Genomic DNA, 19547 nt, shown 5'->3' with positions numbered 1-19547 from the left:
TCTTAATGCCCAGATCAGCCATTTTGTAATGTTGCGTGCATGTATTGCAAAACAGGGATCACGGAGGAGAACCTTAACAAGCTGATTCAACACGCCCAGATCCCTCCTGAGGACAGTGAGATCATCACCAATATGGCTCATCTGGGTGTCCCAATCATCACAGATGTACGCTATCTGATTCTTGTCTACTTGGCTGTTAAAGCAGTTTCTCTGACCTGACATTGACGTTTCCGCTTTGTTTCTGTACGCTGCAGTCTACTCTCCGCAGAGGCAAGAAGCTTGATCGTAAGGAGCGTGTGAGCGAGCAGACCTATCAGCTTTCTCGCTGGACCCCACTCATCAAGGATATAATAGAGGTCAGTTATGATCTACAGAATTTGACAGATAAACTGTGTGTAGATTGTGTTTAAATGTATGGTCTTACTTTGTTTGTAAATGTTGCAGGATGCTATCGATGACAAGCTGGACACCAAACATTATCCGTACATCTCAACACGCTCGTCCTCTTCATTCAGCACTTCTGCAGTCAGGTAAGGCTTAGTTTCAAACAATGGAATGACAGGAAGAGGAATTTACTAGACTGTAAAAAGCAAAATGAGCAAGAAAAGATGATTTTTCAGGTGTTTTGTTTTGTAAATATAATATGTTCTAATTTTACAGTTGAAGACTAAAGTTCATATACACCTCGCAGAATCTGCAAAATGTTAATTATTTTAGCAAAATAAGAGGCATCATACAAAATACATGTTATTTTTAATGTAGAACTGACCTGAGTAGGGTGTTTCACAAGGACTTTTTTTTGTTTAGCGATAGCTGTTCCTACAAGAGTCACTTGTTTGTCCTGAACAGTTAAACTGCCTGCTGTTTCTAAGAAAAATCCTTTAGGCCCCACAAATTCTTTGGTTTTTCAGCATTTTTGTGTATTTGAACCCTTTCCATCAATGACTGTATGATTTTGAGATCTTTCACACTGAGGGACTCATATGCAACTATTACAGAAGGTTCAAACGCTCACTGATGCTCCAGAAGAAGAAACAACGCATTAAGAGCCAGGGGGTGAAATCTTTTGGAATTTGAAGATCAGGGTAATTATTATTATTTTTATTTTTTTTGTTGGCATTTTGCCTTTATTATGATAGGACAGATCAGAATTGACAGGAAACGTAGTGGGAGAGAGATAGGGGGCGGGACCGGGAAAGGTCCTCAAGCCGGGATTCGAACACGGGATGCCTGGAACGCAACAGCGCTATATGTCGACGCGCTGCCTACAAGGCTATCGGCGCCGACAGACCAGGGTAAATTTAACTTATTTTGTCTTCTGAGGAACATGTAAGTATCTTCTGTATCTTCTGATGGGCCGTACTATATTAAAAAAAACATGATATTTAGGCAAAATAAGAAAAATGTACACATCTTCATTCTGTTCAAAAGTTTACACCCCTGTCTCTTAATATATAGTTTTTCCTTCTGAAGCATCAGTGAGCGTTTGAACCTTCTGTAGTAGCTGCATATGAGTCCCTCAGTTGTTCTCAAAATCTCAAAATCATACAGTCATTGTTGGAAAGGGTTCAAATACACAAAAATGCTGAAAAACCAAAGAATTTGTGTTACCTTCCATTCAGGTAAAAACACAGTATTAAGAATCAAGTGTATGTAAACTTTTAAACAGGGTTATTTTCATAAATTAAACTATTATCTTCTCTTGGTCTATCATGTAAACGTATTTTATGTTAAATATATTGTTCAGATCAGTACTAATTCAAAAAATAACATGCATTCCCTTTTATTTTCGTAAAATAATTAACATTTTGCAGATTCTGCAAGGTGTATGTAAACTTTTTGAATTCACCTGTATATATATGCATCCATGCATTTTTGTATTGCACAAATCGAAAGATAGAAGCAACTTGGATCAATAATCATTTGTGCACTGAGGGGTGGGGAGAACATTGAGATCAATACCGTGATTGGTGGGTGGTGCGATGTGAGATGGGGGTGAACACTAAGTCTCTTTCTGAAGCAGTGGAAACTAGGATATTTCCTCAGGGTCAGCAGTAATGATCCCGGCGCGCTGTTCTGCTTTCAGGACAAACAAACTAGCTCAGCTCCTGTAAACACTAGCAGAGGCAAAGCAGGATGTCCCTGACTCCCACAGAGGAAGAACTGGGAGCTGATGGATCCCATTGCGTAGCTATTGATTAGACTCGAGATCACCAGTGTTCACACAACGATTTCCCCCTCATTATGCTTGCAAATAACTCTGCCACTCCTTAAAGGGATAGTTCACCCAAAAATGAAATTCTGAAGAATGTTGTTAGATAAACCGTTTCTGGTAGCCATTGACTTAACACTGTGTTCCATACTATGGAAGTCAGTGGCTAGTGGCTACCAGAAACAGTGCAACTGAGTAAATTATGATTAAAAAAAATCAATGTTTTGCCTGTACTGCTGCCACTAGAAGGCCATAAATGGTACTGCAACAACAAATACCTTGAAATGACACTGCAAAATGTCAATGTTTCAGTCTTTTGGTTTAAAAAACAATCTGTACCTTGAAGCTGACGTGCATTCATGTGTTTTTTTTTCCATGGCAGTGCCCGATATGGCCACTGGCACAAGAATAAAACCCCTGGAGAGTACCGTACGGGCCCTCGCATCATGGTCTTCATCATTGGGGGTGCGTCCTTTAGTGAGATGCGCTGTGCCTATGAGGTCACACAGGCCAATGGGAAATGGGAGGCCATCGTTGGTGAGTCTGCAGAGGATACTGCAAAAAATAATATTAATCACTATACAATCTACACTTATTAAGCAACCACCCTTTAAAGTCCTGTATTAATATCTTTAGCTCTAACTATACATGTGTTTTTGTCGTATGATACGTGTAGTCAGACTGGCAAATCTGTCTTGTATATTTTTCCTGTGCTCTTGTCTTGTATTTTGTGCCTGTCTTGCTTTAACTGCTTTTGAATTCCAGTCGTGAGCCTCTGATGTGTTCATAAGTCTATGTTCGTAAGTTCTTCTCTGTGTGTGTTTTGTGTGTGTGTGTGATAGGGCTTGTGTTTAGAATTGTCTTTTAAACTTACATGTAAGGCAGCCAAAACAAGTGGGTGTTCACACTGCTCTTAAAAGAAATAGTTCACCCAATAATGAAAACTTAGGTCATCTGAGATTTAGATAAGTTTGTTTCTTTATCAGAAGAGATTTTGAGAAATTTAGCATTACATCACATGCTCACCAATGGATCCATTGGATCCACATAACTCCAGTCATCAATTAACATCTTGTAAAATGAAAAGCTGCATGTTTGTAAGAAACAAACCCATCATTAAGACATTTTTTAGGAGCCCAGTATGAATAATATTGCTAACTTCAGTCAAGCTTGTTCGGTAGCTCAAGCAACACAGAATTAGACTTTGGATGCGGAATCTTTGGGTACGAATCCCATAAAAAAACATTAATTCAAGCTAAAAGAGCTGAAAGTTAACTTATGGATGTTTTTTAGTGATAGTTTTTCATGAGTACATTGTTTGTCCTGAACAGTTAAACTGTCCACTGTTCTACAGAAAAATCCTTCAGGTGCCACAAATTCTTTGGTTTTCAGCATTTTTGTGTATTTGAACCCTTGACAATGACTGTATGATTTTGAGATCCATCTTTTCACACTGAGGACAACTGAGGGACTCATGCAACTATTACAGAAGGTTCACTCAATGATGCTCCAGAAGGAAACGCAATGAGTTAAGAGCCGGGGGGTGAAAACTTTTGAACAGAATGAAGATGTGTACACTTGTCTTATTTTGCCTAAATATCATATTGTTTTCATTAGCCACATAAGATACTTATATGTTTCCAAGAAGACAAAATAAGTTAAATTTACCCCATCTTCAAATGCTCTTAATGCATTGCGTTTCCTTCTGGAGCATCAGTGAGCGTTTGAACGCAATGGATCTCCAAATCATACAGTCATTGTTGAAAAGGGTTCAAATACACAAAAATACTGAAAAACCAAAAAAAAAAAATGTGGGACCTGAAGGACTTTTCTGAAGAACAACATTTTGCAAAAAAGTTCCCACAGGTATGTTTTCGTCATGAGATCAGTTTGTTTATTTTGGCCTGAAGTAATGTTTTGATGTTAAAACACCTCAAATTAATTTATTTTTTACAATTGATGGACTGGAGTCATTTTGATTACTTATGGATTGTGATGTTTATATTAGCTGTCTGAAATCTGATGGCAACCATTCACTGCAGAGGACCCATTGGTGAGCAAGTTATGTAATGATGAATTTCTCAAAATCTACATCTTAGATTGCCTGAGAGTGAGCAATTTTTCATTTTTGGGTAAACTATTCCTTTAAAGGAATTGCGAGTTCCTATTAAAATGAACGCCCCTTTAGAAGTGAATTCACAGCAAGAAAAACTCTTGTTGAGCATTGAGGATTAAAAAATAACACAGAATTTCTAATCGGTGGAATTGGGCAACTTTTTTGACACAATTTTGTCCATGCATGAGGTCTATTAGAGACGAACAATGCATCTGAAGGACCTCGATGGGACAATTGGCAGTACTTCTAATTCTGAACATTCATGGAACCCAACAGTTATTGAGTCTCCATCACTGATACGTCCACCCAGAGCTTCCGAAAATCTTTTTTGTCGGGTTTCTAGGCAGATATTTCTGAAACCTCAAGATCTACAGATGGTGGAAATGGTATTTAACCCTCTTTTGTCCCCATAAAGATGAGCGGTGGTGAAAGAACGTGAGGTGCGGTGTGAGATTCATTCTGAGCGTGAAGCCACCTTTGTTCCTCCGCAGGTTCTACTCACACGCTCACCCCAACCAAATTTCTAATGGACCTGCGGCACCCCGACTTCCGAGAATCCACTAGGGTGTCCTTTGAGGACCCTGACCCCTCAGACGAGTGAGAGAGAGAAAGAGGGAAGGGTGGGAGAGAGAAATCACACTCTGACAAAGTAAAGGCAGCCGAACAAAGAAACCCTTTCTGAACCCCCACAGCACAAGGGCTTTCTTTTCTTGCTCCTGTTACCACACTCTACCGTTTTACTACGCCACCACTCCTCAGGGATGGGTGTCCAGCTCCTGCCTCTAATCTGCAAGTCTCACCCAGGCTCCGCCTTCTACCAGGACCAGCCAATATCGATCTCCCTCCATTGGCTGGGAGTGGGCGAAGCCTTTTGAGTGACAGATGGCAGTAGGAGTCCTGACCCCATCCCTGTTGACCGCATCCTCTCAGTTGGGTGGATTAAACTGCATTCTATGCGCCTTTTAAATTCAATGGAGGACAAGGAAGGGCTTCCTCCATTTGCCCTGCCAAATATTATTATTTTTAAAGCTCCATTTTCCCGCAGATTTAATCTACCCTTACGATTCACCATATTCCGATTATTTCTGAATAACAATCCAAGACGATCACTCATATTAACTATTTGTTTTTCCCCCTCTGGAGAGGAAATTGATGCCAATTGCAGGATAATTTGGTTTTTGTTTTTAATCTAGTCCCTCAAACTACCTCACGTCACGTCTACATGACCAAGTGGCCGTCTGCAAAGAATATATATGCTAAAATGACTTCCGCCAGACAGCGACTGGCTCTTTTCCTTCTGTGTAATTCTTCTGCAGATGCCAAAGCTTGAAATGTAGCCGTGTTCTTCAGATATGCTTTAGCACTAACGCTTTCCCCAAACACTAACATTTTGAAACTAACTAGTTTGGGCCCTGGCTGTGTCATTTTTCAGAAACCTTCATGTTACGCTTTTGGTACCGTTTACTTTACTATACTGTACTATTAAATGGTTGATTATAAAGCCGACCACAATGACTTTTTGACAAACAATCAATGCAATTCATGAATGATACTTAAAAATAGAAGATATTTTTGAACAAGCTACACTTCATATTACAGTACTGTAATTCCTGTGCAGGCTTGTGGCTACATGAAATGTTATGAATTACTCGATGTAATTTGTACAGTTGAGGTCAGAACTTTACATAGACCTTGCAGAATCTGCTAAATGTTAATTATTTGACCAAAATAAGAGGGATCATACAAAATACACATAAAAGGCGTTTGCATAATATCCACAAGAGAAAATAATAGACATACTTGCATTCACTTCCTTTCAATTCATCAAATTCTTAATACTGTGTTGTTACCTGAGGCTTGATGGACTGTGTTTTTTTTTTTGTTTAGTGATAGTTGTTCATGAGTCCCTTGTTTGTCCTGAACAGTTAAACTGCCTGCGGTTCTTTAGAAAAAACCTTCAGGTCCCACAAATTCTGTTTTCCAGCATTTTTGTCTATTTGAACCCTTTCCAATAATGACTGTATGATTTTGAGAACCATCTTTTCACACTGAGGACAACTGAGAAACTCATATGCAACTCTTACAGAAGGTTCAAAAGCTCACTGATGCTTCAGAAGGAAACACGATGCGTTAAGAGCCAGATGGTGAAAACTTTTGAACAGAATGAAGGTGTACATTTTTCTTATTTTGCCTAAATATTATATTTTTTCCCATTTAGTACTGCCCTTTAGAAGCTACAGATGATACTTAGATGTTTCCCAGAAGACATAATGAGTCAAATTTACCCTGATCTTCAAATTCCAAAAGTTTTCACTCCCTGTCTCTTAATGCATCGTGTTTCCTTCTGAAGCTTCAGTGAGTGTTTGAACCTTCTGTAATAGTTGCATAGGAGTCCCTCAGTTGACCTCAGTGTCAAAAGATGGATCTCAAAATCATACTGTCATAGTTGGAAAGGGTTCAAATACAAAAAATGCAGAAAAAACAGAATTTGTGGGACCTGAAGGATTTTCCGAAGAACAGCGGCCAGTTTAACTGTTCAGGACAAACAAGAGACTTATGAACACAGCTGTGGATCATTCCGGTAACAACACAGCATTAAGAATCAAGCGTAATAAACTATTATTTTCTTTTGTGGACTATATTTAAAAGTATTTTATGTGAAGTATCTTATTCAGGTCAGTACTAAATAAAAAAAACTAGTACTAAACATTTTGTACAATCCCTTATTTTGCTAAAAACATTTTGCAGATTCTACAAGTTGTATGTAAACTTCTGACCTCAAAAGTATAAAGTCTACCATAAGTCATCTAGTCATTCTGAGTTTCTCCGAAGAGTAAATAACATTTATAAGTCAACAAATGCACACAAATGAGGTCCTGTAATACAAAGTGTCCTTTACTGACTAAACCATTGTACAAGAATGATCATTACTTAACCCTCTCAAGTATCCATCACTCAAGTGTCAGGCTGCTAAAGCTATATCCCTTTTGATTTCCCCTTTTTCTGTTGGTTTTTCGTGTTCGTAAATGATCACACCATATGCAGTATGCCAGTCCTAACCCATACTGCAACATGAAACACTTCTTGACTGTTCCAGCCATTACTGAACAATACTATGGTTTGTTTTCATGGATCCTTAGTTTAGACCCGCTCATCTAGCTGAAGAGCTACAAATCACATTGTGAATCTGATTAGTGATTAGCAAAACTGCGTGTTTGCATTATATCGATTATATCAGCTGCGGTCAGAATTGGACAATTTAGTTGGATGTTCAAAGTTAAGCATGCAACTATATATTAAATTGTACTCATTCAGCAATGCAAGATTCATTTGCCTCTTTCTGTAGGCAGAGTTAGTAATGCTCATAATCAAGTGTTTTTTTATTACATTACAAGTAGTGGAAACATGCAGCTTTGCTAAAATATTGTAGTTTCACAGGGAGTAGAATAAACATTTGTTCCACATGGCACCAAATATTCTTTTAGTGCGTATCTACTTTTTTTTTTTTTTGTGGTGACCCTGTAGCACAAATGTTTTTGGATAGTTTGAATGTACATTATTTGTGATGTGTTAGAAATGTGTCTTCAGCTAAATATCTAATATCAAATATTTCTTATTTTGCAATTTCAACATTTTTAGATATAAAGCAAAATCTTAATAAATAAATATATGTACATATACTGCCATTCAAAAGAGTTGGTAAGATTTTTTTTTAAATATTTTTGCTCACCAAGGCTGCATTTACTAGATTAATACTACAGTAAAAACAGTAATATTGTAAAATATTACTATTTTAAAAAATTGTTTTCTATTTAAACACATTTTAAAATCTAATTAATTTTAGCTAAATTTATTCCTCCAGTCTTTAGTGTCACAAGATCCTTCAGAAATTATTTTAATAAGCTGCTTTGCATTTTCAAGAAATATTTATTATTATCACAGCGGGAAACAGTTGTGCTGCTTAATTTTTTTGCGGAAATCATGATAGATTATTTTCAGTATTCTTTGATTAATAGAACATTTTAAATAAAAAGTATAAATGTATTTACTCTCACTTTTGATCCCTTTGAAGTGTCCTTGCTAAATAAAATGAATTTCGTAAAAAAAGTAATAAAAACTTTCTAACTTTTGACTTTTAAACAGCAGTTTACACTACCAGTCAAAAGTTTATGATTTTTAATATTTCTATTCTGCTCACCAAGTCTGCATTTATTTTGATCCAAAGTACAGCAAAAATAGTACAATTTTGAAATATTTTTACTATTTAAAATAACTGCTTTCTATTTGAATGTATTTTAAAATGTAATGCATTTACGGTGGCTGAGAGAGCACAACACGCTGCAACTTAAACACATGCAAACAGAAAAAAACGACAACAAATTAAGAAAACATCTTCATCAGTTTGACAACACAAACAAAAGTGACAAACCCATCTGGGACCTGATTATTTGTTCAGTGGCTGTTGGTCAGTCATTGAGCAGAGGTGTTATGATCAGGTTGTTAAAAAGGTAATATATATAAAAAAAAAAAATAAAAAAAAATAAAAACCCTTTTAGTTCACCGACAACACCTCCGCTCTGACTAACAGCCACTGAACAAATAATCAGGTCCCAGATGGGTTCGTCACTTTTTGAGGTCCCCCTGAAACATTTCCGTTGTGGTCCGTGCTATTTGCAGCGCGTTTGTTAGTTTGGTTTTTTTGTGAGAATTTGCAGTGCATTTCCGTATTTGTGTTTGCGTTGCGAGGATTTGCAGCACCTGTGTTGTCAAACTGATGATGTTTTCTTATTGTGTTGTTGTTTTTTTCTGTTTGCATGTGTTTTCTTAAGTAGCAGCGCGTTGAGCTCTCTCGGCCACCGTATGTATTCCTATGATTTCAACGCTGAATTTCTAGCTTCATTACTCCAGTCACATGATCCTTCAGAAATCATTCTAGTAATCTGATTTGCAGCTCAAAAATGTCTTTACCATCACTTTTGATCAAGGTCAATGCTAAATAAAAGTATGAATTTCTATAATTTCTTTCCCAGATAAATGCTGATCTTTGAATCTTTCTATTCATCAAAAAATCCTAAAAAAATTTACTTTAAATATTCATAATAAAAATGTTTCTTGAACAGAAAATCAGCACATTAGAATGATTTCTGAAGGATCATGTGACAATGAAGACTAAAGTAACGATGCTGAAAATTTAGCTTTGAGCAGAAGAGACTTGTTCTGTACTGTTCAAAAACTTTTGACTGGTAGTATGATGTATATTCATGACTATTATTAATAATATATATTCCATACAATTTTATAGATTGATAGATATACAGCTGAACACACATTTATACATTTTACAGTTAATGTATAAATGTAATGATTTTTTTCTCTTTGTTTCTCTCCTTGGTGCTCGTCTATGCAGGTTCGACCCATATCGTCGGCCCCACCCAGCTTCTGGACGCTCTCAAGGCCATGAACAAACCCGACGAGGAGCAGACAAGCTAAAATCACAACTTCCTCCCCCCCAACGCCCAGTTACCCTCTCCCTCCCTTCATCCGTCACCCTGTAAATCGCACCTGCTCCTATATAAATTGTGTATGCATCTTGCTTGAGAGAAAAAGAAACAAAAAAAATAGATGATTGGTGACAAGTTAAAAAGGATATTCTATAAATTTATATATATTTAAATATATATATAATGTTAAAATAAAAGAATCATTGCAAGTATTCTTGTTTTACAATGGATGCAAATGATTAGACTGTCAACCTGAGTTTGCGTTATTAATCGCCATTTAAAAAGTACCAAATGTAATATTGTATGTTATGGAACCTGCTAGAATGCGTAAATGGTAGATCACTTTTTGTGTTCGTTCCTTGGTGTGTTTTTTCTTTATGTTCCTTTTTTTTTTTTAAAGGTTTAAAAGTGGTTGGGGGAGGGACTGGTTTGTATGCAAATAGACCAGTGAGGCAAAACGATGCATATCACTTCCTGCGCTGAAGGCTAAACTGCCGCCCAGTTTAGATGCTTGGGTTTAATTGTTGTCTCAATTTAGATGTGCATGCCATGGACGCTACTATGTGGCCCTTTTGACATGTTTAAAAAATACAAATAAAACAAAAAACATGTTAAGATGTGTTAAAACGAAACAAATGAGCATCTTCTGGGACTCCAGTGATGAAGAGGAAGGAGGCCAAAGGAGTAACAGATCAAAGCCTCAAGCTGTAAAAGTGAAAGAGACACTGTACATAGCTAGCGGACGTCACCCCTCCTTCAAGTCGCGATTCCGGGAGCGTTTACTCTCCATCTCCTTTTCTTTTCACGTCTCCTTCTACAGAGACCTCATGATTTAGTGTGAAGAAGGCCGTTGCTTGCAGATGTTTTAAGGAATTCAAAAAAAGGGCCAGTTGTATTTCAGTATTGTATCTCGTCCGATTAAGTCTTATCATTGGTTAGTAAACAATGTTTAACCGGGACATGCACTGAGTAGCGTGTTGTTGTATGCCATATGTTACTGTTTTTTCGTCTACACTGTTGACTGGTGAAAATTTCTGACTGTGAAGTAGTAAAACTTTCCTTTGCCAATGTGAAGCCACTGTGTTCGTGATGTATTAGCTGTAGCTGTAGTGATAAACTGCGAAAAAAATCGGTAATATCTATCTTTCGTTTGTTAGTTTCTTTCTGGTGCAATGTTATATCTTCCACTGGTGAATGGCTTTGCAACTAAACGCAACCCCCCTTTTCAATGTTTCGGTTTTACTCTGTTCTAGCGGAAAGGTTGTATATTGCACTACGCGTTTTCTGTGATGCAAACGCTTCTATGGTTCTCTCTCTTCTTTTAAATTATTATCTTATTTCGGGTTTGCTGTTGTATAGCCGTGTCGACTGGATTGATTTCTATTTAAATTTATTTTTCAGAGAATATCAATAAATAAGAACGTAGTCCGTCCTAAATCTGTTGATCTAACTGGGATTCTATGTTTGCGAGTATTGAAGCACAAACTAAAGTATACTTCATGTGTACCGATGTACTAAGGCTGTCTAATAAATTGGCTTCCATTACAAATATGCAATCAGCACATTTTTGTCTCTGATCGCACTTCTATTATCCACCTAATTTCTCTTGTAAGAGTGGGCGCAGCCGTTTTGTGAACTTCATGTATCTGGCTGCCGGCCCCATGTGCGTCAAGCTATTTTTAGCTGTACGAAACAGCTTCTTTTGCTGCTTAATATTGGAAAGTGGTGTGTCTTACCATATTTTAATGTATTGTCTTAATTATAAACACACTGTTTTGTAGTGCAAACAGTTTTGCTGTTTATTGCACGTTGTTATTGTTCTCCTTATTTCCCTACACTCTTAAAAAAGGTGCTTTGAAAGTTTCTTTACAGTGACGCCATAGAAGAACCATTCAGTAAAAGGTTCTTTACAGAACCATCTCTTTCTTACTTTTTATAATCTGAAGAACCTTCTTTCGCCACAAAGAACCTTTTGTGAAACAAAGGTTCTTTATGGAACCATTTAGACAAAAAAGGTTCTTCTATGGCATTGTTAAGCAGCTTTATTTTTAAGAGTGTAGGCTTACTTCTGCATTGAAGAATAAGGTAGATATTTGATTTATATGGCAATGTATGATTTATAATGGGGTTTCCCAAAACATTTTGAACATTCAATTTATCAAACATTATTGCTGATTAAAATATAAAGTCTGGAAATGGCTACCTGTTATAGCTTTTCCATGACCATGCATGGGAACTCCCTTATATACATCAAATCAACATTGATGTGGACTGTTTGATTATCCACTGACCTTGATCACTGGTTTCTGAATACATGATACACCAGCTGGCTTTCAACACAGATATGCAGCTACAGGAAGGTCAAGAGAAGGTCCAGCCCTTTATCTTGAGAAAAATATCTTGGTAAAATAGCTGTAAGGAAAAACAGCAGCATGACACATCATGTCAAATATAGAAACATTTATAGTGGTAAATGTAGTATAAAAGACCAGCTCTATTTATACAAAACACATGACAGAAACAACATTATTAGGTCATTAAATTTGCCCAAAATAAATCATTTGTTCATTTGAATTTACAAAGCAGCACTAAAAAGACATTTACCTCAGAAAGCTATACAATATATGTTGTAACAATATCACATTACCTGTAAAAACTTGCTAATGCTAAAAACTATCCTCCTGTTGTTTCCACACAGTGAAATGCGCACTGGTCTTCTCACACTGACCTCAAGGCTGCTACAAACTCTTGTAAGACTCAAAGTATGCTGCACTGTAAACTCCACTCAATCAAACTGCCTTTTCTGACTGTGGGGTAGAAAACTGTATCACACAGGCATTTACATACATTAAAAAGGTTATGAAGTTTCAAAATTCTACGTAAACAAACACAGCACAAAAGCATGGTAATATAAATAAAAACTCTAGAGCAGCACTATACTCATTTTCTCCCTATTAGAAAAAAAATCAAGATTTTAAAACCTGTCACTGACAGATTTTATATACAAATATGGTTCACATTCACACTGTGAAAGTAACTATAAATCCATTACATTATTTTGACTTTCCAGAAGGTCTACTACAGTGGACCCCAAAAAAAGTATTTTGACATTTAAGCCACACAAACGTACATCAATGTCTTGGCATTAAAAAATAAAGCCATCCAGGTTTCTAAAACAAATGCTTTTATATGAAGTCTGCAAATTCACACAGGTGCCCTTCATCACAGCTAGGACCATGTTCTAATGTTTGGAAATCACAAAGTGTCCAAATTCTTTGAACATTATATTTAGAGGTTTGAGGGCAAAGAGCTGAAACTCTATTGTAATAGTTAGAATTGCCAAGGATCAGCAATCTCCACATAAAACTGATCATGCAGACCAAACCGTAATGCGTAGGGACTTGAAACTTGGAGGGATGGCAGTAGTCACGCCGCTGGCAATGTGATCAAGACTCACCCAATCGACCTGACAGCAGTACTACATCGATCAAAAGTACGAAATCGCTCTGGACAATTTTGCTTCTAGAACCACTTCTGTTAATCAAATAATTTGTTAAATGATTGAGAAGATGTAAAAGACTTACTTTTGCAAACTAGTCCTAGACTTTTCTCTCAACCTGAAAAAAACCCCTGCTAAGACACATTTATATTGCATGTTTAACACCATGTAAAAGAGATTTTTGCATCCAATGTCCGCTGTGGCCTAAGATTCCAAATATTTTTGAGGGTCACTGTATGTACAAAATAAGAATGTTCAAGCTGACATAATGCAGCTATCAATATCTAAAAGTACCTGTTCACCTGAGATATTTCACATTTTCCAGCATGTTCAACTGCAGTGTTGCATGTCTGCATCAGTCACACAACTATGAGAAACACAGTTGTTTTCGTAAACGAATTAAGATGTACAAATGTCACTTTCTTCACAGCTCAGCAGTAGAGAAGTATTATTCCTCATTTTAAGAAGTCACTTTGGATAAAAGTGTCTGCTAAATGAACAGATGTAAAGCTGGTGTCAGTAGGTGCAGGACGAGGTGAGGAAGCTAGTGCTGTGTAGTCCTGAGGCCATAGAGTGAGCCATGCGATGCGAGACCTTTTTCATGTTTCTAGCTGCCATGATAGCACGGGTCAGAGAGCTGTCTAGAGAGTGCTGCTGATGGTCCAAAGAGAGAGAGCGTCTGCGATGACCCCTGACCCCTGCTCTCTCATCTCTGACAGGACTGACGGAGATGTTAAACGGTTGTGAGTAGGACTGTGTAGTCACAGGGCTGGAGAAGTAACTGCAAAAAAGTAAAAAATAAATGCTGTTAATAAATTTACTAATAATACGTTATTAAAATAAAACATGATTTAATAATAATATACACTAAGGTTCAAAAGTCTGATGTCCCAGTTTACCACAAAGGCGAGATTTAATCAAGCCGACTTACAGGAAGTTGAGAGGAAGTTGTTCTCATACATTCATAGACCTAAGCAGCTGCAGAGTAAGAAGCAAGCAAATTAAGCTAATGAGCACTTTATCTAGAAGTACTCACAAAGTTGAAGGATAGACGGGCACATATGGGACAACTGGAACACCTCCCAGGACTGTGGGGGGAGGAGCCACATTTACACCTCCTCTGTCTCTCTGTAAGGGTTTCACTGGGTGACTCCTCCTGGGGTTGGAGACTGGCTCCTGATTGGCTAAATAAACACATTTGAGAGTCAACATGATTCTTGGTGATATTGGTTGATTAGGCAAATACTTCACATCTTCAAGACAAACTAAATATCTAAAAAAAAAAATAGTTTATAGATACGGTGCCTTGCAAAAGTATTCATACCCCCTTTTTTCTCATTTAGTTATGTTGCTGCTTTATGTTAAACTGCTTTAAAATGACTTTATTTTTAATACATTTGCGAAGATGTAAAACAAACAAACAAATGATTCCATTGCGTAAGTATTCATACGCTTACCTGGGAGAGTAGAAATTTAACTTAGGAGCAGGATGATACACTACGAGTGAATTTAACCTTTGGCAAATGAAATTGAAAGGGTATGATTTGGAAAAGTACACATGTCTTAATAAAAAGCTGAAAATGCATATTATAGCAAAAATCTAGCCCTGAGGTAAAAACAAAACAAAAAACACTGTCTGTAGAGCTTAGAACCAGGATTGCATCAAGCCGCACATCTAGGAAAAAAATTCTGCTGCAATGAAGGTTGACAGAAGCATGTAGTCTCCATTACCCTTAATGGAACAAGTTTGAAACAACCAGGACTATTCCTAGAGCTGGCCTCCTGGCCAAACCAAGCAATTGATAGAGAAGGACCAAGAACGGGATGATCCATGATCATATATGCAGATGGGAGAAATTTACAGAAGGATAAACAATCACTACAACACTCCACCAATCAATCCTTTCCTCAGTAAAGACACGTGAAAACACAATTGACATTTGCAAAAAAGGACCTAAAGGACCCTCAGACTGTGAGAAACAAAATTCTGTGGTCTGATGAACCTCAATTCCAAGCATCAAGTTTGAAGGAAACCAGGCACTGCTCATCCCCTGCAGAGTAACATCCCAAAAGTAAAGTATGGAAGTATTATAAAGTATGGTAGCAGCCTCATGCTGTGGGGCTGTTTTTCAGCAGCAGGAACTGAGGGACTTGTCAGAGTAGAAGAAAAACCTAATGCACCAAAATAAGGAAATAGCCTTAATGAAAAACCAGTCCAGAGCATTCAGAACCACAGACTGGGCAGAAAGATTCACCTTCCAACCACACAGCAAATGTAGCTCTCAGCAACTCTGTGAATGTCCTTGAGTGGCCCAGCCTGAGACTGGGCTTGAACCCAAACATTTCTGGAACAACCTGAAAATGTCTGCCAAAACCCACCGCAGCTGACAGAGCTTGAGAGGTGAAGATGTGAGGTGAGGAATGACAGATAATTGGCAAATGGTGATGTGTAAATTGTTGCATCATCACCCAAAAAGACTTGAGGCTGTAAAGGTGCTTCAGCTAAGTGCATGAATACTTATGCAATGTACTTATTTCAGTTTTTTTATTTTTAATAAATTTATGAAGTTGTTACAATTCTGTTTTTGCTTTGTCATTATGGTGCATGGACCGTAAAAAAGCAACATAAAACAATAAATAAATAAAGGGGTATGAATACTTTTACAAAGCACTGTTAAAAAAAACAACCTTATAGATAATGAAGAGTCAAACCTGGTTGAGAGGCTCTTTGATTGGACTGTAATGCACCACACATTGGGCAATGGCTGCAAGAGGGCTGTGTGAGGTGTGGAGAGCTCCTGCTCCTTATTGAACCTTTTATTAATAGTGCAAGGATAGGAGGATAGTTCATGAAATGGTAAGCTCAGTAATCAGCTCACTATTTTAAACCCCCATTATCAAGATGCTTACGTGTCAGAGAACCAGTGCGGTTTGATATGCAGTGTGGGCAGGCAGGTTCTGGTCCTTGGCTTGATTCGGTTTCATCGCTAATATCAGATCGGCCTGCTGATGTTCAATTAAAATGACCACAATTTATTCTTGATCATCATACCAAAACTGGTCATTTATGTACTAAAACTGGTCATTTATTCATTATGTCTTACATGTACTGTCCTCTTTGTGACGTCCCAATCCTCTGGATTGTCGTCTTCCTCGTGATGTCATAGGGGACACCAGGACATGTTTTAAAGTTGATGATCGTGGCTCAGACTGGACAAGCTCAGAATCACTTGCTAAAGAGTTAATAAGACGCATGGTGAAAAAGTAATTTAATATCTCTATCAGAGCATAACTGATTCAAACACGTAGCTAAACATACTCAGATCAGTTTGAGGCCGATGTCGAGGTAAAGATGCTGATCTTTGCCTCAGGCTGGGTCTTGGCGAGTGTCCTCTCTCTTTTTCTCCATTCCTCCCTTTCTCTGTCTGCCACCTTCTGTCTGAAGACCTAATAAATAAAGGACATACTAAAATTACTTTAAATGTTTAAAAAAAAAAACAGATAATGAATTAAAAGTTTTAGGTAACATATCATTTTGGACAGTCTAAGATCAAAATGGCAACAACAGATTTCAGGTACCTTGTGGTTTGTAGAAGTGCCTGATCTATGGTGTCTTCTGTGGTAGAAGTGGGCACTCTAACAGGATTGGCAGGTTTGGAGAGTCTCAGATTTCCCTCTAGTCTTTCCTTTAGTCGGTTCACTTCTTGCTGTAGAGATTTTAGAGCCTCTCTAAAAAGGCAAAAAAACATGTAAAAAGCATTTTTTGTAGTCTGAAGAACAAAACATTTATTTGGAAGTCATATTTAATTTAATAAGGCTTTTTTTATCATGCATCATGCAATGGGTTATTTATACACAAATGCTGTGATAAATGCATTGGACGCACTTCTAAATGTCTTTATCATCACCCTTGCCAAAAGTACAAAAGCTTTTTATTTCAGATAAATGCTAATCTTTGGATCTTTCTATTCCAAACTTTTGACTTTGGACTTTTCTAGTACAACTTTTGACTGGTGTATATATATATGTATAAATCATGTCAAATATTTCCCTATCCAAACAATTTAAAATTTGAAGTCATGTTTTGCTTCTCTGTTAGGGTTAAGATTAAAACAGGGTTTAGAAATAACCATTCCAGTGTGGACCAAAAAGAGTTACACAGGCGTTTCACAGGCAGTGCCAGAAGAGGTGGGCGTGTGGATGTGGGTATGTGAATATTTAAAATACACACACAGGTTTACTGTTTTATTAATAGGCAATGGTGATTAATGCTGGTCTCTAGATGCATAGCTGGATACATACCAGCGCCCTCTTCAGCTAGTCTATTTGAGAGACAGAGTCCTGCTGAATCATAGAAAGCAAAGAATAAAAATTAAAACTAATTATCCAGATGGAACTCTGGCTGCCTTGAAGTGAAAAATGATTTCATAGCGACCACTTAATACCACTGCAGTTTTTCCCGGAACGCCCTTACAGTAGAGCCCTGGCTCAAAACAGCAGCCATAAATCTCTGCTTGTTTGTGCTGCAGTGGCCATGTCAGCCTTTCGGAAACTCACTGGTGATTTGTTAGCTCAACGGAACTTTGGGCTTCGAGGTGGTCTCCGTGGTGATAAGGCACGTGGAGGGAAGGGCTTCTGTGAGAGCGGAGCTGCTGATTGGCTGGATGCGGGTATTGGCCATCCTGTTCTTTTACATCCCCTGATAAGAAACGGACTGAAGAAAGATGAATAAAAGCAAAATGCAGAGAGAGAAAAGAAGGACAAAAGAAATTCAAGGCCAGTATTAATGGTGTGTTCAACTACCAGCATTATTCAAGACAACATATATTTATATATGGTTGGCGTTTTATCGCCATGTCAGCTTCCTTAGCTATTATAATTGCAAATAAGGCCATATGATTTCCGTGATGCAGAATTCACTGTATAATGCGTAGCATCAGGCAATTTGCCAACTTTTAGATAAATAAATAATTAATTAATTCAAAATGCAAAACAGACTAGTGTCTGTGAATATTAAGCTGCGAAAACAGTATTTAAAGAGGAATCTGTGTGTCTCTGTGTGAATGAATGGCACACAGACATACTGAAGCGCGTGTGACACTCGCAGTGTTTTCAGCCTCTGCCGCCTCAATATGAACACAAAATCTCTAGAACTGCTCCGAGAGTCACTTCATAAGCTGTTTCTTTTGAGGAAAAACTCATCATATCACATTCAAACAGAAACCTAAAGGTCTTTACAGCAACACATCAAAATAGGTTTGGTTTACCTTGAAGAGACTGTGACAGAAATATATGACTTGTAAATTTGTAATGATAGTACTACTATGAGTAAAAAATAATTATTAAAACATTAGTTTTAATGGAACTGGAATTTTAATAGATATGTTTTTAATTTTTTAAATCTGGAATATTTACCAGAAAATTATTTAGCAGAATTTATTTACCAGGAAAATGTAAACACACAGTATTTCTGAAAAAAAATAAATAAATAAATAAATAAATTAAAATAAACATAAAATAAAATAAAATAATAAATTATTATATTTTTATATAAAATTAGAGATGCTTTTAAGTATTGATATTTAATGAAACCATTAAAATAGAAATTCTGAAAACTAATGGAAAACAATTTATAAATTGTATAAAATTTATTAAAAAAAAATAAAACATTTCATAGGACCTTAAAAATGTCAATTTTGCTAAACTTTTAATAAATTGCTGTTAAATTGTCAATTTAATGATTTCAGTTAATCAGATATGCTGTTGGATTTTTTATTTAACCATTAAAATAGAGTCTAGAAAAAGTAAAATGGAAAAAAAATAAAATAAAACATAACCCATCAATATAAAAGTTGTAAAAAATATGACTTAATTTAATAATTCTATTTTAAACTACTAGTAGTACTATTAAAACATTATTTTTAATGGAATTTTCAATGTTTTTCCCCTAGATTAAAAAAAATTAGATATGCTAATTAATTAGACATGCTGTTTGATTAATATTTTTAATTTAGTCTCAATCGAAAAAAAATTCAAATGGAAAAAACTGAATTTGAAAACTCTCAAAAACGCTGATCCAAAATTGTTGAGGTTATGTTAACCAAACTGTGTGTGTGTGTGTGTGTGTGTGTGTGTAAAAATATATATATAACTAAAAATTATTAACTATTGTTTATATTTCCAATATTATGTATTTTATTATTTATTTATTTGATTTAT

At 36.7% G+C, this 19547-nt stretch overlaps 2 protein-coding genes across 3 annotated transcripts in view; one reads left to right on the top strand and one right to left on the bottom strand.

The window, feature by feature from the left end:
- Positions 1-11380, top strand: part of stxbp1a (syntaxin binding protein 1a) — a 54258-nt gene extending 42878 nt beyond the window's left edge. The window contains exons 15-20 of one of the 2 annotated variants that reach the window (XM_073825013.1): positions 56-165; positions 255-356; positions 445-530; positions 2595-2749; positions 4820-4977; positions 9736-11380. In XM_073825013.1, coding sequence (XP_073681114.1) covers positions 56-165; positions 255-356; positions 445-530; positions 2595-2749; positions 4820-4929 — 563 coding nt within the window. In that variant the 3' untranslated portion in view covers positions 4930-4977; positions 9736-11380. The remainder of the gene's footprint in view (positions 1-55; positions 166-254; positions 357-444; positions 531-2594; positions 2750-4819; positions 4978-9735) is intronic. The other variant, XM_073825012.1, reaches the window with a different exon arrangement.
- A 923-nt stretch (positions 11381-12303) lies between these two features.
- akna (AT-hook transcription factor) overlaps positions 12304-19547 on the bottom strand; it is a 28836-nt gene continuing 21592 nt past the window's right edge. The window contains exons 17-24 of the mRNA XM_073825011.1: positions 17886-18042; positions 16908-17057; positions 16648-16775; positions 16433-16561; positions 16239-16334; positions 16041-16142; positions 14365-14512; positions 12304-14109 (exon numbers count right to left, since the gene is read on the bottom strand). Of these exons, the coding sequence (XP_073681112.1) occupies positions 13845-14109; positions 14365-14512; positions 16041-16142; positions 16239-16334; positions 16433-16561; positions 16648-16775; positions 16908-17057; positions 17886-18042 (1175 nt within the window). The 3' untranslated portion in view covers positions 12304-13844. The remainder of the gene's footprint in view (positions 14110-14364; positions 14513-16040; positions 16143-16238; positions 16335-16432; positions 16562-16647; positions 16776-16907; positions 17058-17885; positions 18043-19547) is intronic.

The sequence above is a fragment of the Garra rufa genome, chromosome 19 (genome assembly GCF_049309525.1).
Source record: "Garra rufa chromosome 19, GarRuf1.0, whole genome shotgun sequence".
NCBI classification, from domain to species: Eukaryota; Metazoa; Chordata; class Actinopteri; order Cypriniformes; family Cyprinidae; genus Garra; species Garra rufa.
The sequence above is the reverse complement of the archived record's forward strand: the minus strand, read 5'-3'. Positions and strand labels throughout refer to the sequence as shown.